The sequence below is a fragment of the Eleginops maclovinus genome, chromosome 15 (genome assembly GCF_036324505.1).
Source record: "Eleginops maclovinus isolate JMC-PN-2008 ecotype Puerto Natales chromosome 15, JC_Emac_rtc_rv5, whole genome shotgun sequence".
In the NCBI taxonomy this organism is placed as follows: domain Eukaryota; kingdom Metazoa; phylum Chordata; class Actinopteri; order Perciformes; family Eleginopidae; genus Eleginops; species Eleginops maclovinus.
Genome location: NC_086363.1, coordinates 14,205,978 through 14,228,258, shown reverse-complemented (window position 1 = coordinate 14,228,258; position 22,281 = coordinate 14,205,978). Strand labels below are relative to the sequence as shown.

Genomic DNA, 22,281 nt, shown 5'->3' with positions numbered 1-22,281 from the left:
GAATAAAAGGTTGGGCTCTTTAAGGTTTTATGTCAAGAAATGTCCAAGCTCCTTTATCTATAAAGTGTACTCAAATGTATTCTTAGACTTTATAAAAGGGTCAATAACTGTCTGAGATGTATTCATGTTTTTTTCTGTCTGAAGTGTCTGTATTATTCTGTCTGTGTACACCAGCTTTAAAGGGTATTCACGTTTTATTCCAATGTTTATATCGTTTAAACCCAAAAATACACTTCATACTGTATATAGCTTAGCTTTTTATATCAGTCATTATGTATGTACTGACCTTCATGAAACTACACTTTACACTTTGCTTTTCTGTTCAATTCTTCTATGATTTTCTTTTGAATATTTTTTACAGACTACACTATGGTGTTAATTTGTTTTTGGCCTGTATTTTACTTACTATGACTTTGTTTCGACATACAATACTATGATTTAGACATGCTATACCAAGTTGTTTTTTCTGATGAATCTGGCCTGCTATACGACAGCTCTGAACAAATTTAAGACACCACTGCAGCATTATCAGTTTCTCTGGTTTTACTATTTATAGGTACGTGTTTGAGTAAAATGTATTCTATAAACTACTAACAACATTTGTCTGTGTTGGAATTCAACAGACACTGGAATAGAACGGCTGCCAAACATGTAGAGATTGATCGTCTCTGAATTTTTCAACACTATTACTATACTATAATCTGCGCCCTTTTCAAACTTTTTTACATACTATATTATATATTGTATATACTTTTAAATCATATTTTCGACATAATATACTGCCAATGTTTCTCATGCCGTTCTTCTTCATATTTCCGTTATACCATACCATTTAGTTTTTCAAACTTTTTTGACATTCTTGTGTGCCATTTTCTTCTAATTGAAATTATGCATTTTTTTCATGTTTTCGACATACATGAAATGTTTTTTTTTTTACTAATACAGAACAATGTTATTTCTGATATTTCCGATATACTATACAATTTTGTTTCTGATATTTTTGACAAACCATATACTATGTTGTTTGTGCTGATATTTTTTTTAACATCCTATATGATTAATTTTACCAACAGGGAGCCACTATCATCAAGTCCTGCAACAATGGGGGGTTGAAAAGCTGAAGTGAGTTGCCAAACATGAAGTCAAAACATCTCTACCACTGACTGCTGTCCTTTTGTTAGTTTAGATCTGATATGAAGCTGCGTTTTCTATGCGCTGAGCACGCATTTCAGTGTTTTGTAAAGATATTCATTGTTAAAGCTTTGCAAGGCTGATGAGGAAAGAGCTTTGGCCAACATGCTGGACAAACCCTGCCCAATTTAACCCTTTTCCTACCTGGTTCCTGCAGCACAGCAGATATCTGATTGAATAAAGCTGAACACTACCGCAGAGATAACACACACACACACACACACACACACACACACACACACACACACACACACACACACACACACACACACACACACACACACACACACACACACACACACACACACACACACACACACACACACACACACACACACACACACACACACACACACACACACACACACACAGGAGGAATTAGAATACTCCACTGTAGAGTTCCTGATAAGACTCGACAAACAGCAGTCGTCACCACAAAGCGTAACAGAGACATGGTAATGTGCAGTCAGTCATAGGCGGAGAAAGAACAATAAACAAGGCATACACAAGTCATTCTCCTTGGAAAGATGGAGGATGTGGTACTGGGTGTCCTCTCTCCGGCTTCCTGCGTCCCACCAGAGAGCACATAGTAGATGGAGGAAATAGGACAAAGAAGCTTCAGTTCCTGCTGCCAGACGCTTAGATAAGATTACAATAAGGTAATTGGAGCAGCAAAAACTTTTTCCTTTATCACACAACGTCCTTTTATGCGGTGTGAGGAGAATAAGAGCAGCCTTTGAAATGACGGGCCAAAAACCGCAGAGAGCAAAAGAGGATGATTTGCTTTAATTAAGTATGATAGGGGACGATTGCGGGGGGGGGGGGGGGGGTGTAGCTATGGAAACACTACATCTTTTCCACGTCTCGCGCTCAGTCACGCTCAACTCGTACATGCTCCACCTCCATAATGGCGCTCTCAACCTGCCGTGCTCATTTGGCTGACACGTCATTTGCGTGAGTAGTTGTTCTGCTGTCAATTTCCCGATAGAGCAGTCTGGGCGCGGCGCCTCTGCTCTCAGGTCCCCGCCGTCCACCAGTCGATGGAGACCCGTCTGTCAGCAGGGGGAGGAACGCCGGCGGAATACTGGAGAGGGCCGGGGAGAGGAAATATGGTGTGTGTGTGTGTTTCTCTCTAAATATGCCTGAGAGGATGTGCGATAGCAAGGGGATTTTTTAAATATCTGGTACCCAAAATATAAAACATATTTTCTCACTTACACCTGAGGGTCTGTGACTACGCGGATAGTTTCCTAAAGTCCCTTGGAACTTTTTTCAACAGAAGCTTTTTAGTATGAGGAGTAGGTGAAGCATACTTTTGGTAATTTTTTGACAATATGTATACATCTGTCTTTTTAATTGTAATCTTTTGATTGGATTTAGGTGGGTTGGTCAGTGGTGGCCATACCTCTTTCACTGGGGGCCACATATACTGTAGAAGAACACACAAAGGGCTGGGCCCCTCACTAGAGGTGAGTTATATTGCCTCATAAGTTAAGTTAAAGGCTAGCAAAATCAATCAAATGTAGGTAAATGGTGCTTGATGCTTGAATATGCTTTAAGAAAACCAACAGCCTGCATCACAGCTCTCCAGGGTTTCATTTATTACAAAAAGTGTTGGCAGCTCACCTCTTAAAAAAAATCCTCAGATTGCTTATAATAAGGGGAAATATTTCAAGCTTACAATGTATTGGGCTTCTTTTAATCAACTAAGATTTGATAGAAAATGTATTAAACTTTAATTGACTGAATGTATTTGAAAATTGGGCTTATTAACACATGTATACTGTGTCATGTATTTTTACATATATATTTAAGGAGTACAATACAAGGCAAACACAAGTTTCAGGCGTGGTTCCGTATTACATTAAACTTCTAGAATTTGCTGCGGGCCAATACAAAAATTGACCACAGGCCGCAGTTGGCCCGGGTCGTAGTTTGAACACCCCTTGAGTAGATCTTAATTCTTCCGTTTTATAGTCGTACATTTATCCATCTTTTAATGAACAGTACTTGATGATACATTCTTTCATAACATTAGATTTTACATGTTCATTTATTCTCACATTTTATTTGCACTAATGTGTCACTTGCACTGATTTAATTGCCCTATTTTATTTCTTTAATGTCTTAAATATATTGTACATGATGTTGTTGGAAGAGCCTGAGAATGACATATGATGACAACAAAGCCTTTGAATCTCTCATTCCAAAAAAACGCTGTGCTTCTCTTCATAACATTAATTTAGAGTCCTTTGAATCTGACTGCTGGTGAGATGTTTAGTTACTGTCAGTCAAATCTGATCAAACCAGAGCCCACACTGAATAGGAGAGTCAAATAAAAGCCAAACTTTGATATTGCTCATTTATTTTTCATAAATATGTGATGTCATAGAGAAATGTCTGAGAGTTCTCTGTTGCTTTAATATCTGCTTTCACCATGATATTATGGGACAAAAAAATAATAATAATCGGCAAGATCTCATTCATTATTCAGTATTATGGAATAAGTGCCCTAATTACTCTGCAGAACACGCTGTGAACAGTTTTTGTTGGGGCCGTTTTCTTTAGTAGACATTTATTAATAAGCAGAGGACAAAAGCCCAGAAAGGGGTCGCATCATTTATGACTTTTCTGCGCCACCGTGTTCAGAGTCAGATGTGCATTTAGGTATGCTATGAAAACATTACCAAAGGTCTACTCATGTTAGCCATGTTTTTTTAAGTACTTGGTTATAACCTTGAGTATTGAACAAATTAAAATTGAGTTCTGATGCCTTGAAAATTGTTAAAAGGCAAGTGGATGGCTATAAGTTAAATGCTAACTGATCCGCAATCAAATGCAAATGTTTTAATATGTTTGACAAGATAAAGATTAAAAGACTTGGAAATAGTTCTTAAAGAAGATGTAAATTGATAAGGAAGAGTTGAAAAACGTAATATCTGGAAAATATGAGAATATGTGCTCGCACCTCACTGCTACACTGGGTGTCGCAGTCTGTAAAGCATGGCTGAATCACCCAGGACTTTTCAGGGAATGTCATTTTTCAATGCGCAAACAAAGTTCCTCTCACCTCCATTGTGCCGAGGTGTAGGCAGAGATCTCAGAGACCTTGGCCTTGATGTTGTTTGGTTGAACTGACCTTTCAACGAAGGCCACAAGGTTTCATAAATTGATGACTGCATGCGAGGGGGCTCAATTACCATCCCATGATTCTGAACATATGTTGCTCAGTAGAAATTGAAGACAAAGGAGGATACATAGACACCACGCATCTCCATGGACTTTTTCAGGGGACTATTTTTGGCACAAGGGATATAATTTTTCACTCTGCAAGAGATGGGAAGTCAGTCCTGATAAGTGTTTGTGAAACCCATTTGCAGTTCATGCGGGAGATGGTCCATGCAGAGGGAAAACACACACACACACACACACACACACACACACACACACACACACACACACACACACACACACACACACACACACACACACACACACACCCACACACACACATACACACACACACACACACACACACACACACAGCTGTATTTGTGTCAGTCGATAAGACAGTGCTGAGAGACCGCGAGAGACCGTGGGGGGGAGGCGTACGGAGGGAGAGGCTGTGAGACAGGAGGAGGGGGGTGAGAGAGAGGGGAGATGAACAGGGAGATTAGAGAGGCAGAGCGATGGTGGGAGGCAGAGGGTTGATCGAGAAGCGCTCCCCACCGGCTCACTAAAATCATTGCCGGCCCAATTTCACAGGAAGCACTAAACCTGTCCATTATCCCCCAGCTCGCTAGCTGTCAGACACAGGCTCATCTACACCCTGACAGATGACGGTCTGTCTGTCTGTGACTTTCCTTAACACACATACACACACTAATAGACAAACAGAATGCATGCACACACACAGAGTAGCCCCCTGGCTCGTTACATAAGTCATGCGCCGTGTACCTGTGCCCCTGGGGGATGTATAGTTGATAAGAGGTAAGTAGAGGCTGTTTGTGTCTGCATATCTGCGTGCATGTGTGTGTTACTCGACAGACTTTGCTCTCATTTTTCCTCTGCCAGCTTCTCTTCCTGCCCAGTAATACCATTCAGCTCTTGCCCCAAACACCAGCATTACATAATCAGAGTTACGCTCGCAGTAGTGTGTCTCTGAAAAGGCTCTAATAACGGAGAGAGAGTAACTGGGCATCATTGCTGAGGGAAGTGCCGCTGCTCTAGTGCTTTAATGATCCACTCTGTCAGGAAACAGTTGAATTCAAATACATTCATGACCCAGTGTTTCTCTTCTCAGCCCAAATTGCCTGCAGCAACAGTACGCCGCCATTTGAGTTTCATTTAGAAAAAAAAAAAGTGTAAACATGCATCCAGATAGCTCTATCCTCAGAGGTTATGCAACTTGCCAACATTTCAAATTGGATGATCTGGCATGAAATACATCATTTCTATATGTGTGTAAAATGTATCAACATGTTCTTTAAAATAGACGTTTTTGCTTCAAAAATATGAATTCCTGCTGCTGCTTTAAATTGATGGTTTTGACATTTTGGGAAATTTGCACTGCTCTGGTGGAGAGTTACTTAAGAAGATCGATACCAGGATCATATGTAGCCATTAAGTGCAAGGCCCCACTAGCATTATCTTATCTTATCATAGGTTATATTTCTTTGTTAAGTCAATGGGGGGGGGGGGGGGGGGGGGGGTAAGACAAAAAAGGACAATTTGGAGTCAGACTGGCTATTTCCTCATATTTTAGGCCTCAAGGCTAAACTGTAACCCTTAGCCTTAAGGCTGTCTGCCGACAGACAGCAGGGGTATCAATCTAGTTTTTCAAAGGAAAGCATTTTTGTGGGATGGGCATTACACTCCACGTGTGGTGTGTGTTTGTGTGTAAAAGTGGTCCAGAACCAAATGTTAAACGAAAGGACTCACAGGATGTGTTCAAATCAATAGCAATCATCCCTGCGGCCCCGCACCTTTCAAAGGAATGTATGAAAAACCCCGCCTGTTGATAAGATCTTTGCAGTGGGAACACATCTGTCAGTGTTTTGAGTCGTGCAGGGTTGTACTCTTTATGTTTTTCCTGCTACCTTGGAGTTATGGCAGCTAACTATAAGTGTTTCTTCTGATGCTGCGTCCTTTACAGGACCCTGGTGGCTCTGACTGGAACGTGGCTGCAGGTTTTTGCGGTGAATAACTACAGTGAGGTCAAAAACATTGCAGCAAACTATGTTCTTCTCATTAAACTGATAGAGCAATAACAAGGGAGTAATGGAAAATATAGAGTAGGAAGGAAATAATGATAAGAAAAAAGGTCACACTGACCACTGAATTATGTGTTAATTATTCAGCCTCATTAAGTCATCAACCGTATTTCTTCAAATAGCCATCTGTATTCCATAGTTTTGACAGGAAAAGCCAAGCACATGATATGGAAGATATTCAAGTGGGTATATTTGTGAAAACACTGTTGCTAGGCAACCCTGGGAACCATAATGGAGGCCCAAAGACTCTCTAACAAGATAAGTCAATGACCAAGGATTAGAGGAAAGCATGCATATAAAGTACAGTAATACTGCAGTGTGTGCCTTTCTCAGTGTAACATTACTATTAAAAAGCAAACATTAATATTCATGGGTTTTCTTCCACTGGTGTGGTTAATTCCCTTTCAAATAGGGAAATGCAGAGGCATAATAAGGAAAGAGAAACCACACATTTGGGAATATCAACCTCGTTTAAAAGGAAGCAACAGCTATGATATAACACAAAAGGTGAGGCAACAATGGCAACACGTCTCCTGTTGAAGATTGTGTGTGAAAGAATGTGTGTGAAACCACATTTATAGATAAAAAACGATGGGTGTTGTCACCTGTCTTACCTATCATGGGGGATTCAATGAAGCTCCAGGTGTTGCTCTGCGGTACGTAGGACTGGAGGACCCCCGCGGAGCGCCCGGCCTCGTTCACACCTCCAAACACGTAGACCTTCCCTCCGCACACCGTGGCTGCTGCAGAATGGACCGGCTTTGGCAGAGGAGAAACTGTCTCCCACTGGTTGGTGATGGTGTCGTACCTGGAGTGATAGAAAAAGAGATTTCCTGTTTTTGTAAGACCAAAATGATCATTTCAACCTTGAATGAATACAAATTAAAAACCACAGGGAAATAAATCGGAAGGAAAAGCCGGTCAAGGTTTGAACTTATCCCCAGTTCCATTAAACAGATTCACGATGGGGAGTTTCTAAATTATCTAAACTCTAACGATTCATAAACTATTCTAACACACTCTCAGTAATTTACATCCACACAAACATCGATAGTATACAGAAACTACAGATTGAAAAGTTTCCACTGCTCTGAAATGGCTGTGAAACTCTCATTTTGGCTGCGGGGCCGACAGATATAATTAGCAGAATGACTATACCACCAGGGAAGATGAAAAAGACCAACCATTACGTACAATGACAGCAATTAAAGCAATTACACAAAGCAACATATGTTGGGAGCTACAAACCATTAGTCTCTAGAGTTGGGCTGTGTGTCAGCGCCGAGCTTTGGACCTTTCTCTCTGAGCCCTCTTTGGCAGAGACTTTAGCGGCGAGCCTAGAACTCAGCCGACCCAAACCGCCACAAACAGATGAAAGGGCCTGACATAATGGGCTGCATCACAACAAGACACCGGCTTACGCCACTGTGCCCTTGTTAAAGGTTGAGTGTGTGTTTCTATATATATTTATTACATTTGTGTTGGTGTGTGTGTGTTTAGAGGCTTGTATGTATGTGTGTGTTTTTGCCCCGTGGCTCCATTAGCGTAGCGTGTTAGCAGTGTAATCCTGTGTGCATGGGCCACTGATCAAAGCAGCCGCTCTGACAGCTTTCCAGCTTGAGAAGGCCTCATTAAAGAGCCACAAACGTATCCGGGATCTGTGATTAAAACACACATTAATTTAGACTAAAGCAAACTTTTGTTAATCAAGGTTGTGTCTTGATATAAAAGAAAAACACCTTTACATTAAACAAAAACTGTGGCCAAGGTCCCCCAGGAGAACAAACCTCACAAATCAAACACTTACTGCTCAAAAGTAGATTCCCATTCTTTCACTTGAAAGCCATTTAAGGCTTCATTGGAAGCAATGACCGTTTTGTGTAGTTTAAGGGAGCCCACAGGTGTCTATTTTCTCATTTGATGTACTCGTCAAAAGCTTAGGTGTGCAAAGATTTTTTTTCAGACTACGGATGCTTTACTGATGCAATTTCAAAAGATGCCTGGAAGCTCTGTTTGCCTCCACCTTCCTGTGCGAAGGCCGTTAGATAGGAGTGTGAGAGGAGCAAGTGAAATAGCCCTTGGGGAAATTCTCTTTTGGGGTTCTGATAATGTTCATGGCAACACCCGCTGAGGGGATGGATTTAAAATCGACTGGCAGTCTGATAAAGTGGCGGCACAAGACACTCTGGGAGAGGTGGACTCGAAACACTCCAGAGTGCCAATTAGCACTGTTTAAACAAGGACACACACGCAGAGAAGCACACATACACACACTAGCATCAGGTTGAGTAACTGAGCCCTGCTGAGATAGAAGGACTAAAACGTGTCTCATTCTCTGGCAGATGTAATTACCCCTTGGACCACTTCGGGGGAGGTTCATAAATTTAAGGGTCACACACTGCTGAGTGAAGCTGATTAGGGGATGGAAAAAACCCGATAAGACTACTGCAAACAGCTGGTCATGATGATGAAAAAAGATCTTAAAAACACAATTCACATTCTTACTGTTAAAGTTACGTAGGAATTCTGAGAGATGTATTGTCGTGCTGTTTAAAAAAAAAAAATTCTTACATTAGAATATATGCCACCAGACAGCAAGCGTTTAGCAGTACCTGTGATGACAACACCTGCCACCTGAAGTGGTCAAGCCCCTAATAATGCTTACTTTAAGGCTTTCAAAATAGTATTCAAATAGTTAATTAACATTACAATTCCCATCCGGTACAGTAGTCTTCATTTGGGAAATTCACACATCTTTCCCACGTTCTTTGGTACCGGGCTGTAAACATGATTTTTTTGCTTTAAAATTGGGCATTTTAACTTAGGGGTCTATGGAGCTCAACTCCCTTTTGCTCCAGCCTCAAGTGGCCATTCTATTTCAAAATCCCAAAGGTTGTCGCTTGACTTTCTAGATTCTGAAAGGTTAGTGGTTGTTTTTTTCCCCAACACATTCCCACCCACTTCAAAGCGGGGAGAAAACGAAAGAGACAAAACAGACATCTGTCAGGCAAAACAACCACTATAATTCTAACTTGGTTGGATGATATTGGGCCCATCTGAGAGTGCCGATCAAGAAATAATTGTAAAGGGCCATTAGTGTTAACATGGCACAGCTGTAATTTAGTCAAAAGGTCAGGAGTTCTCATCAAGACTAACATGTGCAGGTCAGAAAAACTCAGCGTCTCAGAGAGTCTCAGAGGTCACAAATCTGATTGGATTCATTACACGTGTGATCCACCATCAAGCATTTAATGCGAACCGTGACATTAGGACTGAAACTAAAAAGATTCACAGTGCGGGTGTATATGGTTTGATTATATCTCCAAGGCAGAAGAGAAAATAGAAAGAGAGGGGGAGAGCAAAAAATCACTGTGTTCATTACAAAGCCTACATCTCTCCTCTTAACTCTGAATCTCTCCGTCAGACAGCAAAGGCAGACAGAGATTTTTCAATGTCACTGTTGGAGTTTATCCATCAACATGTTGCACTGCATCGATTGCTTTTTTTCTAAAGTGTTTTTACACAAAGTGATCACTGCATGTTGCCATGTAATCGGCTGTAGCTCCTGACAGGGCTTGTTTCATCACGCAGGGACAATCATCTCGAAAAATGCGGCTGCCGGGTTACAACAGAGCAGACAATGTAGGATTGTGTCTTTTGTGTACGAAGAGAGACAGGAAAACAACAGATAGGAAGATGAGACAGAGATTATGAATGAAAGAAAGAGGCCATTCTTTCAACTACATGGCATCTCTCTATGTTCTGTAATCTGGATAAAGATAAACATGTTAATTCTCCCAACACCCACTGCGACTGACAAGTCAACAAATAAGAGTTATAATTCCATGTCAGCCAGGTGTAAAAGCTACCCAGGCAATATGATTATGTTGGAAAAAGAGGACAAGCTAACATTTCTGTGGTCTTTGTTCTCCACTGACCTGTATGGATACAAACCAGAATGTGTGACAGGTGAAGATGAAATGTACAATCACACCTGCCATGTTTCTTTATGTGGACAGCAGACAGGTTTACCACCCCCCATCCTGTTTATATGCTCTCTATACCGCAAATGAAGAATTAGATCCAACGTTAATATCCCAATCTGCAACCTAAAGTATGCCGCATAACAAATAACAGGTTTTAAATACTAAGGTGGGGATGGACTGTGCATTATCTGAATGACATATTCACACATATAGCACACATTTGTCGGTAATGGCTGGCTGGTTTAGTTTGCCTCAGCATGAATAATTCAATGAATTAAATAGTTGGTTTAAGCAAATAACAGCATGTATTACATATCTACTTTATTTTTGTCGTATCTATTCTATGTTTTACAGTGGTTTTAAAGTGGTTAAAAGTCATCAAAGATCCGAACCATCAAGTCTCATGCCATTTCTGTCTTGACTAAATTTGATTGGTTTATTGGCACAGGTAACACCCTTGTTATAAGTATAACAATGAATGAATACTTTTGGTCTAAATATGTTTTTTGTTGAAAAAGTTAAACCATAATACGGCCAGCTTTATCCTCCAAAGTGATAGAGGGCTGCAGATATGAGTCCTAAAACCCACAAATCAGTCAGCAATTATTGCACCTCATATTTAAGGCAAATGCGGTTCTGGTAATATGCCTGAATAAAGGTAGTTTCATGCTGAACAACTGAACTAAAAGTGTATCATAAGCTTTTGTTTTCCACAGAGATAACTTTCTGCTATATTGTTGTTTCCTTTTTGTCGAGGTAACCAAGGCAAAACCCAGAGGACACTGGGCTTGCCATCAGGAAAATTTAACTCCAGGATGACATGGTGGAGGAGATCCGCTGAGCTAGCTATATATTTTCATTGATGTCTCTTTGAAAGTACATTATATAGATTTACCTTCTTTGAGGTTGCTTATAGCCTGCATCTTTGCAGCAAGCTGTTGGTCTAAAAATCATCTCTGGACGTGGGCTTTCCTTATATCTCCAGGTGATGATGTCATCACAGATGTGCGAATGTGGAGCATGTGCAGATAATGCGCCTGTGGCACTTACATATGTGGCACTTACATTTATAATTTACTAGGAAACGCACATCTGAGTCAGAGAGCATAAAAATGAATAGATGCAGTTACATGCTGTTATGAAGCATTCTATTGGATTTGCTAGGTGGCATTACACGTCTGAGAGCCTTGTGTGTGTGCCATCTTTTTTTCTCTCTCTATTTTTAGTGAACCTGCAGTTGAACACAGGAGAAATATGAATTTATTAGTGAGATATAATGTATATAGGAAGTCGAATGTCTTACTTTTGTTGCATTTGATGACTCAAAGAGTTGATCATAGGAAAACACTGCACATTATTGACTGATCTCCGTCTCTTGAAGCTGACCACATATCCTCCATCTTTCGAACATGACCTACATAGTTCATAGCTGTCTATCTCTCACTCCCCAAAACACACGGATGATGCAATCTCACCATGGACAAGGCGCCCCGGGCGTCACAGCCAATTCACTAATATGGGTACCTGCAGGGTAGTGTGGATCATGAGCCACGTTTTTTTTCCACACATCTCTGCCTCACTCTTTCACACACAAACACACATACGTGATAAGCTATAATGGATGGGCTGCCAGTCTCCGAGATACTGACACGTATCCATTTCCCCTGAGATACAAACTACAGCATATATATAATGAGAAACGAGAGTGGCGAGTAAGATGGAAGAAAGAAAAGACGCCTCACTCTGATAACAAAACCACTCAGGCTCCATACACCTCAATGCTGACAAAAAGATCCATTAAGTGGCTGAAGAGTGCATCCTGCTGCAGTTATAACCACAGTGGAATGCCATGTAGTTACAGTACCACAGACTTAAAAAACTTGAAATTCTAATAGCTCATAGTGAGGAATACAAGAAAGATCAAACCTGCATTCAGGTCCAAAGCAACGCATTGTAACCTTTAAATATGTAGTGTGTGGGCTGGAATGCAATGGAAGTTGGTTCAAAAGAAAAAAAGAAAGAAGAGCAATGCATTAATCGCCTGCAGAAAAAAAGCTGATGCTCTAGATTCCATCATAGCAGAATTTCATGCCCTTAAGTTAGAAATTCGCATTAATCTCTGCAACACCACAGTTATCTGACTCGCATGAACACTCCACACCTCTTAGTCTCCCTTGTATTCTCCTCTTGCTGCCCACACAAAACGTCAGAATGCTGAAAGAAGTCTTTTGCGTACATTTGCGTTGTTCGCAAAAGAAACAATTTAGTTTCAAACCAAATCAAAGTGTCATATTTGGTCTTGATTACAGCCAACTACTGCAAATCTTAACACAGTTCTTACCCAGGTTTATGGCACTGATTGAGTTTTTAACCATGCAAGCGATGTAGCTCGAAGGTTGGCAATGTCATTTCATGTCAATGTCATGTCCTAAGGAATTGTTCAAAATACTTATGTGATCCCCTTACTTTAATGTTAGAAGTACCTGCAAAACAGACATGACCATCAGCCACAACTATGCTTAGTGCTTAGTGCTTATTAGAAAAAACATCTGCATAATGATGTAAGATGGTGAACATAAACATAACTGCTAAACGTCATCATTTAACATAATCTTTATGAACATGTTAGCATTAAGCTCAAAGCTGTGTTTCAAAGGGCCATAGCATGTCTTTTGACTTTTTGTGTTGTTACATGTATTTGTCTATTTTAAATGTACCTTTCTTCTGTTGATTCTAAAGATAATTCACATGAGATTTGACTCACTAACAATTAGAGAGAGAGAGAGAGATCTGTGGGTTTGGTAACTAAACAATCAGGGACTATAAAGACACTGACAGTCTTTATGTCACAGTTAGCCCCTGAGTTTGCAAGCTTCCCCATCTGGTGTCGAGTAATTCAATCAGGAGACTTACTATACAAAGATATTTTGCATTCATTGCCATCTTTGACAGTTGTTTGATATGGATTCTATACTGCCTTGGAACAGGCACAAGAAGAGAGGGAGAGCACGTACAGGGCGTGCATCAATCCCTCATAGCCCTCTGTTAGCTGTCAGAAGTAATGAACTGAAGGCTGGTGATTTGGCTTGAGGAAAACAGGGCTTCTGTGTGAATCAGCTCCTGCCTGGAGGGCATTCAAAACTATTTGCACACAAATATCATTTGCTTACATTAACATTTCTCACGTTTGCCAAGAATATTCATTAGCAACTAGGTGGCAGGAAATCTTCCACCATGACAAAAAAAGACGCTATAGAGTTCTGCTAGGAAAAATGCAGTTGAAAATGTCTGCTGAACTTTCATTTTAGAGTAAATTTAGCTTTACAGTTGTACTGTGCAGGTGTGCTGTTTTGACAAAGCAGGCTGCTGATAGGGACTGTGGGTGTTCATTTGAAATCATTCAACTGAGACCTTCTGCTTCTCTGCATATTTATAGTATCTCAACCAAAATGCATTACCCACACCTTAGCAAAAATGCTATGTAGATGAGGGCGTCGGACGAAAAGGGGTAAAAAGATTAAAGCAATAGAAACACCAGGGAAAAGATGATGATAGTTTTTGCTTTAATTTAAATGTTTATCAAGTCATCAAGACCAATGGGAGAGAGAGTGAGGAGGAGTGTGTGTCAGAGGATGGAGTTTATCTGTGTTGTGTCAGAGCACATAACAGAAAGTGTGAGGCCTGAGCCCACACCTCCGCTATCACCCTGCTGTCTGTTGGGCACCTCCACTTGCTCTAGCACATGTCTCCAAACCACCAGTGTCACTGTTTTTCTCTGCCACGCATTTGACAATTGGTCACAAACACATTGAGTATCTGTAGCAAACAACTCATTTCAACTCATTGATTTGGTTGTAAAATGTGTATCTCTGTATTTTATTTAACAAATGTGCCCTTCTTTGATTGATTGTCTTAATCTAAATATAAAGCTGCTGTTATAGTTTTTAATGTCTTGTACTCAAATACAATGATAGCTGCACTGGAACTACTGCACCTCTCAGAGTCTGAAGCCATCTGTGTGTGGTCTTGTAGGGGCAATAATGTAACAACCATAATGTTATAAGTCACTTCATTACTGACTGCTTTTTTAAATTATCTTGTGGAAAAGACATGGAAATGTTATACTAATTGGTAAAACATTTATTGGTATTAAAAACAATTATTCAGGGAAAAGGAATTTATACAGCTATTCTTAAAAAAGTTACAGTAAGGGTAATGGAAGTCTGACACTCACAAAACTAATGCAGTGCAAAAAAAGTATAGTAATTGGATATGGAGTACAAGTATTACATTTTAATGAGCAAATGAAACTACCAGTCATGAAAAATGATTAAGCTCCGACACTAATTACTATGTTATTGCCTGCTGCCAGAAATAATGTCATGCGCTATTATGGTATGTGTTTGATTAGACACGTGTCCATCCTTTAACAGCAAACAGGTGTATTTTAGGTTAATAGTGATAATGGAAAAGTACTGGAGATCTTTTAGGATCTCAGCTTTGAATTTTGACTGTTGTGCTCAATGTTTTTTTCTGATGAAATGTGGCAGGAAGTAACATACTCACAAACTTACCTCTTGGCACGCTCTATTTCACAAAAACAGCATCGCGCAAATTGTCAGGGATGAAAACAAAAACAGCAGCTTTGTGGCAACTAATTTGAACTTGTTTGTATGCACCTCTGTTCCCCGTGTTGATTTGCTCGGCATGTGACAGCTGTTTGTACCTGTGTTCTCTCTCCCCGGGTTGCTAATCAATGTCTGACGGTGAAATCTACAGAGTCCTTCCTCACATAGGAGGGCCTCGGAGATGCTCAAAAATGTAAATGATTGGGTATTTGTATGCTATTGGAAGCGCATCATTCTGCTGACATGATTGTGGCTTTATCAGGGGAATTGTAGAGAGGACAAAACAGCAGTTGCTCTTTTATTTTTATCGCATGGCATGACTTACTACTGCTTTACTCTGTCTTGTATTATGATTCAGAGTTGGTAGATTGCATGTACAATGTACATGTTGCGCAATGATTGGATGGATCTAGCAGCCCCTTTCCAATTTCTGGTAAAATATGCAAGTAGTTGCTAGATTTATTCCACTTACCCACCCAAAAAGAATGGTAATGTACTGAGTGGCTGCTAAATTTGTGTCACTAATCTCTTACAGGTGGACAAAAGGCTACTTTGCAAATGTAATTTCTGTATGTACGAGAAAGACTCAAAATGTCTTTATTGTTTCTCACACAAATTTATCGCTGCCAGTTAAAACAACTGGATGGTAACCTGGGAATCCACAAGCATCAGTATCAAGTTGACAAAAAAAGTGAATTTCCTAACCGTGATTATGACTGGCCTACATTTGAACTTTCACATTACTGTTCTCTTGACATTTATGGCTACTGATTTGAGCCAAGACACACTTCCTCATTCATGAACTCGAAAAATCCCACTCATTGAAGGGCACAGGCATTTGCTTATTATTTGCTCATACACACACCTGACAGATTGTGCTTGATGACATCTGGAGATCTGATGGAGTCTCGCTCTCCGTATGGAAGGCATAAGAGTGTGTTCCTCTGACAGACTGAAATCAAGGTCAGCCAAAAGACACACACACAAAACACACCACTGCCATTGCTGTCAGAGAACGTGCACATACACAACTCATTAACTCTGATGGATTGCAGCCCATTTCAAGTTAATAACAGACATACGTGTACACACCATGCATAAATGCCCATTGCCACACACACACACACACACACACACACACACACACACACACACACACACACACACACACACACACACACACACACACACACACACACACACACACACACACACACACACACACACACACACACACACACACACTAGCACACACACACACTAGCACACACAGGACTGTAGCAGACACAGATGGATGTGGACCTGTCACCTTATTGTCACCTTCAGTTAATCCATGCGAGACAGAGAGCTATCCATCCGCTGGCCACACAGATTTACCCATAATCCCTGAGAATGAACTCATTCAGAGCCGAGGTTGAGCTTCCTCAAAAGTATGAGTACACAATCTGTGTTTATACCCGCACACATATTCTGTATGAAAGTGCAGCGCAACCCTTATGAAAACTTAAAAAGGCACCTTGAAAGACTATCTGGAACGGAATTTAGGGAGCTATGATAATAGTCAGTGTGCTCTCTTTTACTGTCTCCGAGTGTGAATGTGTGTGTATGTGTAGACGTAGATTTAATTGGATGGGAATGTCACGTAGGACAGGGGACACGAGTGCTGCCGGTGGTGTAGGTCGTACACCAATTACTGCTCAGCGCTCTTCAAAAGTAGACAGGAGATGGAAGACTGAGACCCCACTTCATTAACAGAGTAAGCCCCTGTGTTGATAGCAGCCATGTATGGCAGCACTGTGGCACTGTGGGGTGTATAGTGGTGGTTGGAAAGGGCGGTTAAACCTAAAATTGACGCCCAAACTGCAGGGGTAAATTGTGGCTGTAGCAAAAGCTTAAGGTCTGATAGCTAAGTTTGGTCTTGTGTATGTGACGCCAATTGCCAATGCTACACGCTTCCACCAGTTTCAATGAAAATTATGGCAGTAGTTTTTCCCAAAAAAACACACTTACACTTACGTACAACCCAATCTGAAAATATAACGTCCTTGGGGGGCGGTTATAAATAATTATGCATTAAATGAATTTAAAAAACGGGAAACTATGAGCATTTGTATCAATAAATAAATGAAAAGAGGGTCTTCAGCAAGAGGGGTTCTCATTGACTCCCCTGAATAGGGCTAATGAATAAAAGATTCCAATTTTGCCATAACTGAAAATACACATACACACACAAAAGTTGACCATGTTTGCACTTTTCTCTTGATGTGAGCAATTTCACCTTGGGCGTACACTCATCACACACACACACACACACACACACACACACACACACACACACACACACACACACACACACACACACACACACACACACACACACACACACACACACACACACACACACACACACACACACACACACACACACACACACACACACACACACACACACACACAGGAGAAATCTATATATAACAACTAACCCTCCCACCTCCAGTGTCGATCCCTCCCTGGGTGCGGTGTCTGGATATTGCGATGGTTTGCCAGGGCTATGCTTTCTAAAGGTCAGTTGTTGCTTCCTCCTGTGGGGGGAAAGGCGGACTGACTGCCAACCATCTCGGCAGCATCTGTCACACCCTAACCACTGATAATTAGCAAGCAACACACTAACTGCTGCAACCTGACTGACTGCACAAACGACAGGGGGACTCGGTGGCAGCCTGATGTGTGAGAGGATAGAACTTTTGGGGATGTGAAATAGAGAGAAAGAGGGTAGAAATAGGCACTGAAAGAAGGCGAGAGAAAATGAGTTGCCTGTTGGTAAAGGCTGGAAATGGTCCAAAGTGCCAGCCCGTCGTTTATCAGGGAGGTGGAAGCACACACAGCTCCTACTTATCATTAGCTGCAACCTTTCTCTACCTTTCCCATAATACCATCCTTGGGCACACCTGCCTCGGTTCGCCAGTGTTTCTCTATAACTCTTTGCATCATCTACCTCCATGTCTCCTAGACCTCAGCGCCCCATTAGGAGACGACGAAGAGCAGACAATGTCTTTGCTAGAGCATGTCACACGGATTGGACATCAACGGCCTCCAAGGCCCCAAATACACCCATCATCTCCTGCCCACGTAATCAACGCTGTAAAGAGACTAGGAGCAGTGGAACAGAGGTGGGAGATTGTGGTTAAAAGAGGAAACTGGAGGGAGGATAGAGGGAGGCGAAATGGCACATAGAGAGAGACAGAGAGAAATGTGAAAGAGACGTGATGATCTGCCTGATTTGGGCCCACTCTCTCTCAGCCCTGGAGCCTCAAAAACACAGTACCTCCATGGAGCTGGGAAATGACTGTGCTGACACAGACAGCGTAACACACAAACCTTTCTGTCTGTGTGCACACATAGAAGCACACATCCACACACGCTTGTGTGGTAGCTATTTTTTTAACCGTTTAAAATGTAAGTTTTAAACTCAGATGTGAAGAGGTAGAATAAAAAATACTCAGGTTGACCACGGTTGTTGTCGTTTTTTTTTGCTGTCCAATAAACAATAGCTTTAAAGATTGACAGGTTAATAGATCACTTAGAATCTAAATGTTTTTGTATCATAGTAAATGTCAAATCTGAATTATTTTGTTGCTGGTATTATCTTTAAGGCAGCAGCTACCAATTGCTTTTCCTTTCAATTTGTTTGCAGGTAAGAGGTAATCCTCAGATTTCAGGTGCGTGACTCAAATATCATTTCATATTATAGGACTTGTCAAATTACTCTTTATTACAGTTTTTCTCGATTGCTAAGACACAAAACCCAGTACTCTAAACCAAATGACCAGTTGCCTAAACACATTTAGTAAAACTACCCCCCATTTGCCACAACCAAAAACACAATTCACCTGTAGACACTGTTCACAAAACCCATCCCCTTTTTCTCAAAACTCTAAACACATTTTGCCTTGCTAAAACACATTTAGCATATATCTCTGCTCAAATATGCATTGTGAAGCTCATGTGATGCAAAATGCCACACACAGTCAGCAAAACCTGAACACAATGAACACACCTGGTGTAATTCAGTAAACACAACGACTCATAATTGAAAACACCTATTGCAAATGATGTGACCACACCTATATAAGTCAGTTTGCTGAAGGTTCCAAACAAAAATGGATGATCAAGGAAGAAGAAGAGGAGTTCGTGCCAGAGGAGGGAGAGGAGTTCGTGCCAGAGGAGGGAGAGGAGTTCGTGCCAGAGGAGGGAGAGGAGTTTTTGTCAGAGGAGGGAGAGGAGCAGGCCAAGGAGGGAGAGGAGCAGGTCAAGGAGGTAGAGGAGCGGGCCAAGGAGGGAGAGGAGCAGGTCAAGGAGGTAGAGGAGCGGGCCAAGGAGGGAGAGGAGCAGGTCAAGGAGGTAGAGGAGCAGGCCAAGGAGGGAGAGGAGAAGGAGGGCGAGCAAGACAACGCATCTTCATCACAGATGAAATGAGAGCAACGGTCATTGACCACGTCATTGTCCACGGCATGACAATGACCGAAGCTGGACAACGAGTCCAACCAAACCTAAGCCGATTCTCAGTGGCCACCATTATTCGGGCCTTCAGAGAACACAACAGGTACTGTATGTACTATTTTTTTAGTCACTACACTAGATGTTTACAGTATACAGTAGTATAGTGGAGTGCACCTACATACAGACAAGTGCAATAATGGTTACAGTAAAAGTGTGTACTGCAAGGACCATTTCTGACCAAATGACTGTTTCTCTAGAGTTGAAAGATTGCCATATGCAGGTGGGAGGGCTTCCAGATTCACACCAGCCCAAGAGGTCGTCATTGTGGATATGGTTCGGGAGAACAATGTGCTGAGACTACGGGAGATACGGGAGAGGATCATTGGTGACAATATGAACTTTCCGAACATTGACGATGTTAGCCTGACAACCATAGACAGAGTCCTCAAGCGCCAGAGAGTACGCATGAAGCAGGCCTATAGGGTACCCTTTGAGCGCAACTCTGACAGAATAAAGCACCTCCGTCACCAGTATGTGCAAGTAAGTACAGTAAAATCTATGTACACGGTGGCCTACAGTACTTACATGTAACATACAATACTATACTATCGTACTGTAATGTGCTGTATTGACTGTCTTTCTGAACACCTGAAAACGCTATTTGTTTCCACAGAGGATCTTCGAGTTGGAGTCCATGGCCAGACCCCATGAATTTATATTTGTGGATGAGGCTGGCTTCAACCTCACAAAAAGGAGGAGGAGAGGCCGTAACATCATAGGACAGAGAGCTATCGTTGATGTGCCCGGCCAACGTGGAGGAAACATCACCCTCTGCGCTGCCATGAGTTCTAGAGGGCTTCTCCACCGGCATGCTGAACTTGGTGCCTACAACACTGAGCGTCTCCTCACCTTCCTAGGAGAGCTCAGAGAAGTTTTGCATGACCATGACCACCCGAACGACCAGCAGAATCCTGGGCCGGCTGATCTTCCCATATATGTCATCTTCTGGGACAATGTTAGTTTCCATCGCAGCATCCAGGTCAGAGAGTGGTTTAACATCAACCAGCAATTTATTAATGTGTGTCTGCCACCCTACTCTCCATTCCTAAACCCAATAGAAGAGTTCTTCTCATCATGGCGGTGGAAGGTCTATGACCGCCAACCGTACACCAGAGAGAACCTTCTCAGGGCTATGGACCTGGCCTGTGATGATGTGGCTGTGGAGGCGTTCCAAGGCTGGGTGCGGCATGCCAGGGCATTCTTCCCACGATGTTTGGCTATGGACAATATTGCCTGTGACGTGGATGAGGTACTGTGGCCCGACCCAGTCCGACGACGTGATGCCGCCCAATGATTGCAGTGTCAACATACTGTGTCAATTTACATGTACAACGTAGGCCTAATAAAAGAGATCGCACCCTGAACATTGTGTTTTCAATTGTTACTGTACTTTATCTATTGTGTGTAATGGATCCTCCATGGAGTTTACAGTACTAATTTTCTGCATTACGTTGTGATATTACTGCATTTTATGTATTATTCATTATTCCTATGAAATGCACAAATCTATAGTAAATGCCCAATACATATTTGAGAATAAATAAGGGTTGCTCAAATGCATCCTGGCAGTTGTGAAACTGTAAACAAAGAAGTCTCACACTGAAAATGGTGTTTTCAATTTTTTGGGTAACGTGGTTAATGATGCTCAGTAGTGTTTACATTTTTGCAGGCCTTGAGTGGTATTGTGGTGTCAAAGTTTGCTTTTGAGCATATGAGCCACTGTTTAGGTGTGATGGGTTGGTTTTGAGCATATGAGCAACTGTTTTGGTGTGATGGGTTGGTTTTGAGCATATGAGCAACTGTTTTGGTGTGATGGGTTGGTTTTGAAAAGAGACTGTGAGGTTGTGTGTACGTAGCTTTAGAAAAGTGTTTTGTGTTTAGAGTTTTGTGAAAAGTGAGGGCAGTATCACAAAATGTGTTTAAGCAATAGAGAAAAACTGTAATTATTGAGATAATGGTAAAGAATGTTCTGTCAATCAATTATTTTATTTATTGACAAATTATATTGGCCTTAGTGCTAATAAAGTGTTTAAAGTCATCTGATTATTTACCTCATAAGTGTTACTTATAAATGAATGCATAAAATTGAGAGTTTGCTGATAAATTTTGATGTTGTAGTGGAATGGGAGGAATCCAAAGGATGCCATGTATTAAATATATATTAAAAATATTTCAAACCCAGCAGCTTAAAGCAGCCCGGTTTGAAAAACGGTTAGCTTTGATGTAAAGCAATCAGGATAATTATAACATGCAGAGGAAAGGAGAGGGACGGAGATGTGAGGTGAGGAAATACACACTGACAGTTCAGCGGGGAGAGGGGTACCATGGAGGGGTAATGAGGGTGTATGTGAATGCGTGAGGGGGTAAGGTTGTAGGGTGAACCAGTGCCTTGACAGCGCAGTTGGGGCCAGCGCTGTGAAGTTGGTTAATCCTGAGGAGCAGGGGATTAGCTCTGTAGGGGGGAACCGCCTCTACAGGGGGGCTTTGGGAGCCAGTTGTCCCCGATTACAGTGCCATGCTGCAAGGGTACTGGGGCCGGCCATGCAGCATCCCAAAACCCCACTCCCACCACCACCACCCCTCTCCCCTCTCCAACCACAATGAACCCCAGGCACTGTATGACCTAGTATGGGGGGAAAGATC

At 41.6% G+C, this 22,281-nt stretch overlaps 2 protein-coding genes across 4 annotated transcripts in view; one reads left to right on the top strand and one right to left on the bottom strand.

Moving 5' to 3' along the window:
• LOC134876682 (kelch-like protein 29) overlaps nucleotides 1-22,281 on the bottom strand; it is a 191,683-nt gene that overhangs the window by 7,773 nt on the left and 161,629 nt on the right. For both annotated transcript variants that reach the window (XM_063901738.1, XM_063901737.1), the window contains exon 13: nucleotides 7,079-7,272. In XM_063901738.1, coding sequence (XP_063757808.1) covers nucleotides 7,079-7,272 — 194 coding nt within the window. The remainder of the gene's footprint in view (nucleotides 1-7,078; nucleotides 7,273-22,281) is intronic.
• LOC134876683 (uncharacterized) lies at nucleotides 18,858-21,002 on the top strand. Of its 2 annotated transcripts, XM_063901740.1 has the most exons (4): nucleotides 18,858-19,681; nucleotides 19,836-20,118; nucleotides 20,252-20,593; nucleotides 20,697-21,002. In XM_063901740.1, the coding sequence occupies exons 1-4, from the start codon at nucleotides 19,239-19,241 to the stop codon at nucleotides 20,973-20,975; spliced, it is 1,347 nt and encodes a 448-aa protein (XP_063757810.1). In that variant the 5' UTR covers nucleotides 18,858-19,238; the 3' UTR covers nucleotides 20,976-21,002. The 2 variants fall into 2 exon arrangements, with proteins under 2 accessions (XP_063757810.1, XP_063757809.1); XM_063901739.1 differs by having other exon boundaries at nucleotides 20,252-21,002.

What these genes read in the sequence shown, in the direction of transcription:
- LOC134876683 (XM_063901739.1), top strand. Translation starts at nt 19,239, where the DNA reads ATGGATGATCAAGGAAGAAGAAGAGGAGTTCGTGCCAGAGGAGGGAGA. An exon ending in GCCTTCAGAGAACACAACAG is followed by an intron (nt 19,682 to 19,835) that starts GTACTGTATGTA and finishes CTGTTTCTCTAG; the next exon opens with AGTTGAAAGATTGCCATATG. An exon ending in TCCGTCACCAGTATGTGCAA is followed by an intron (nt 20,119 to 20,251) that starts GTAAGTACAGTA and finishes TTGTTTCCACAG; the next exon opens with AGGATCTTCGAGTTGGAGTC.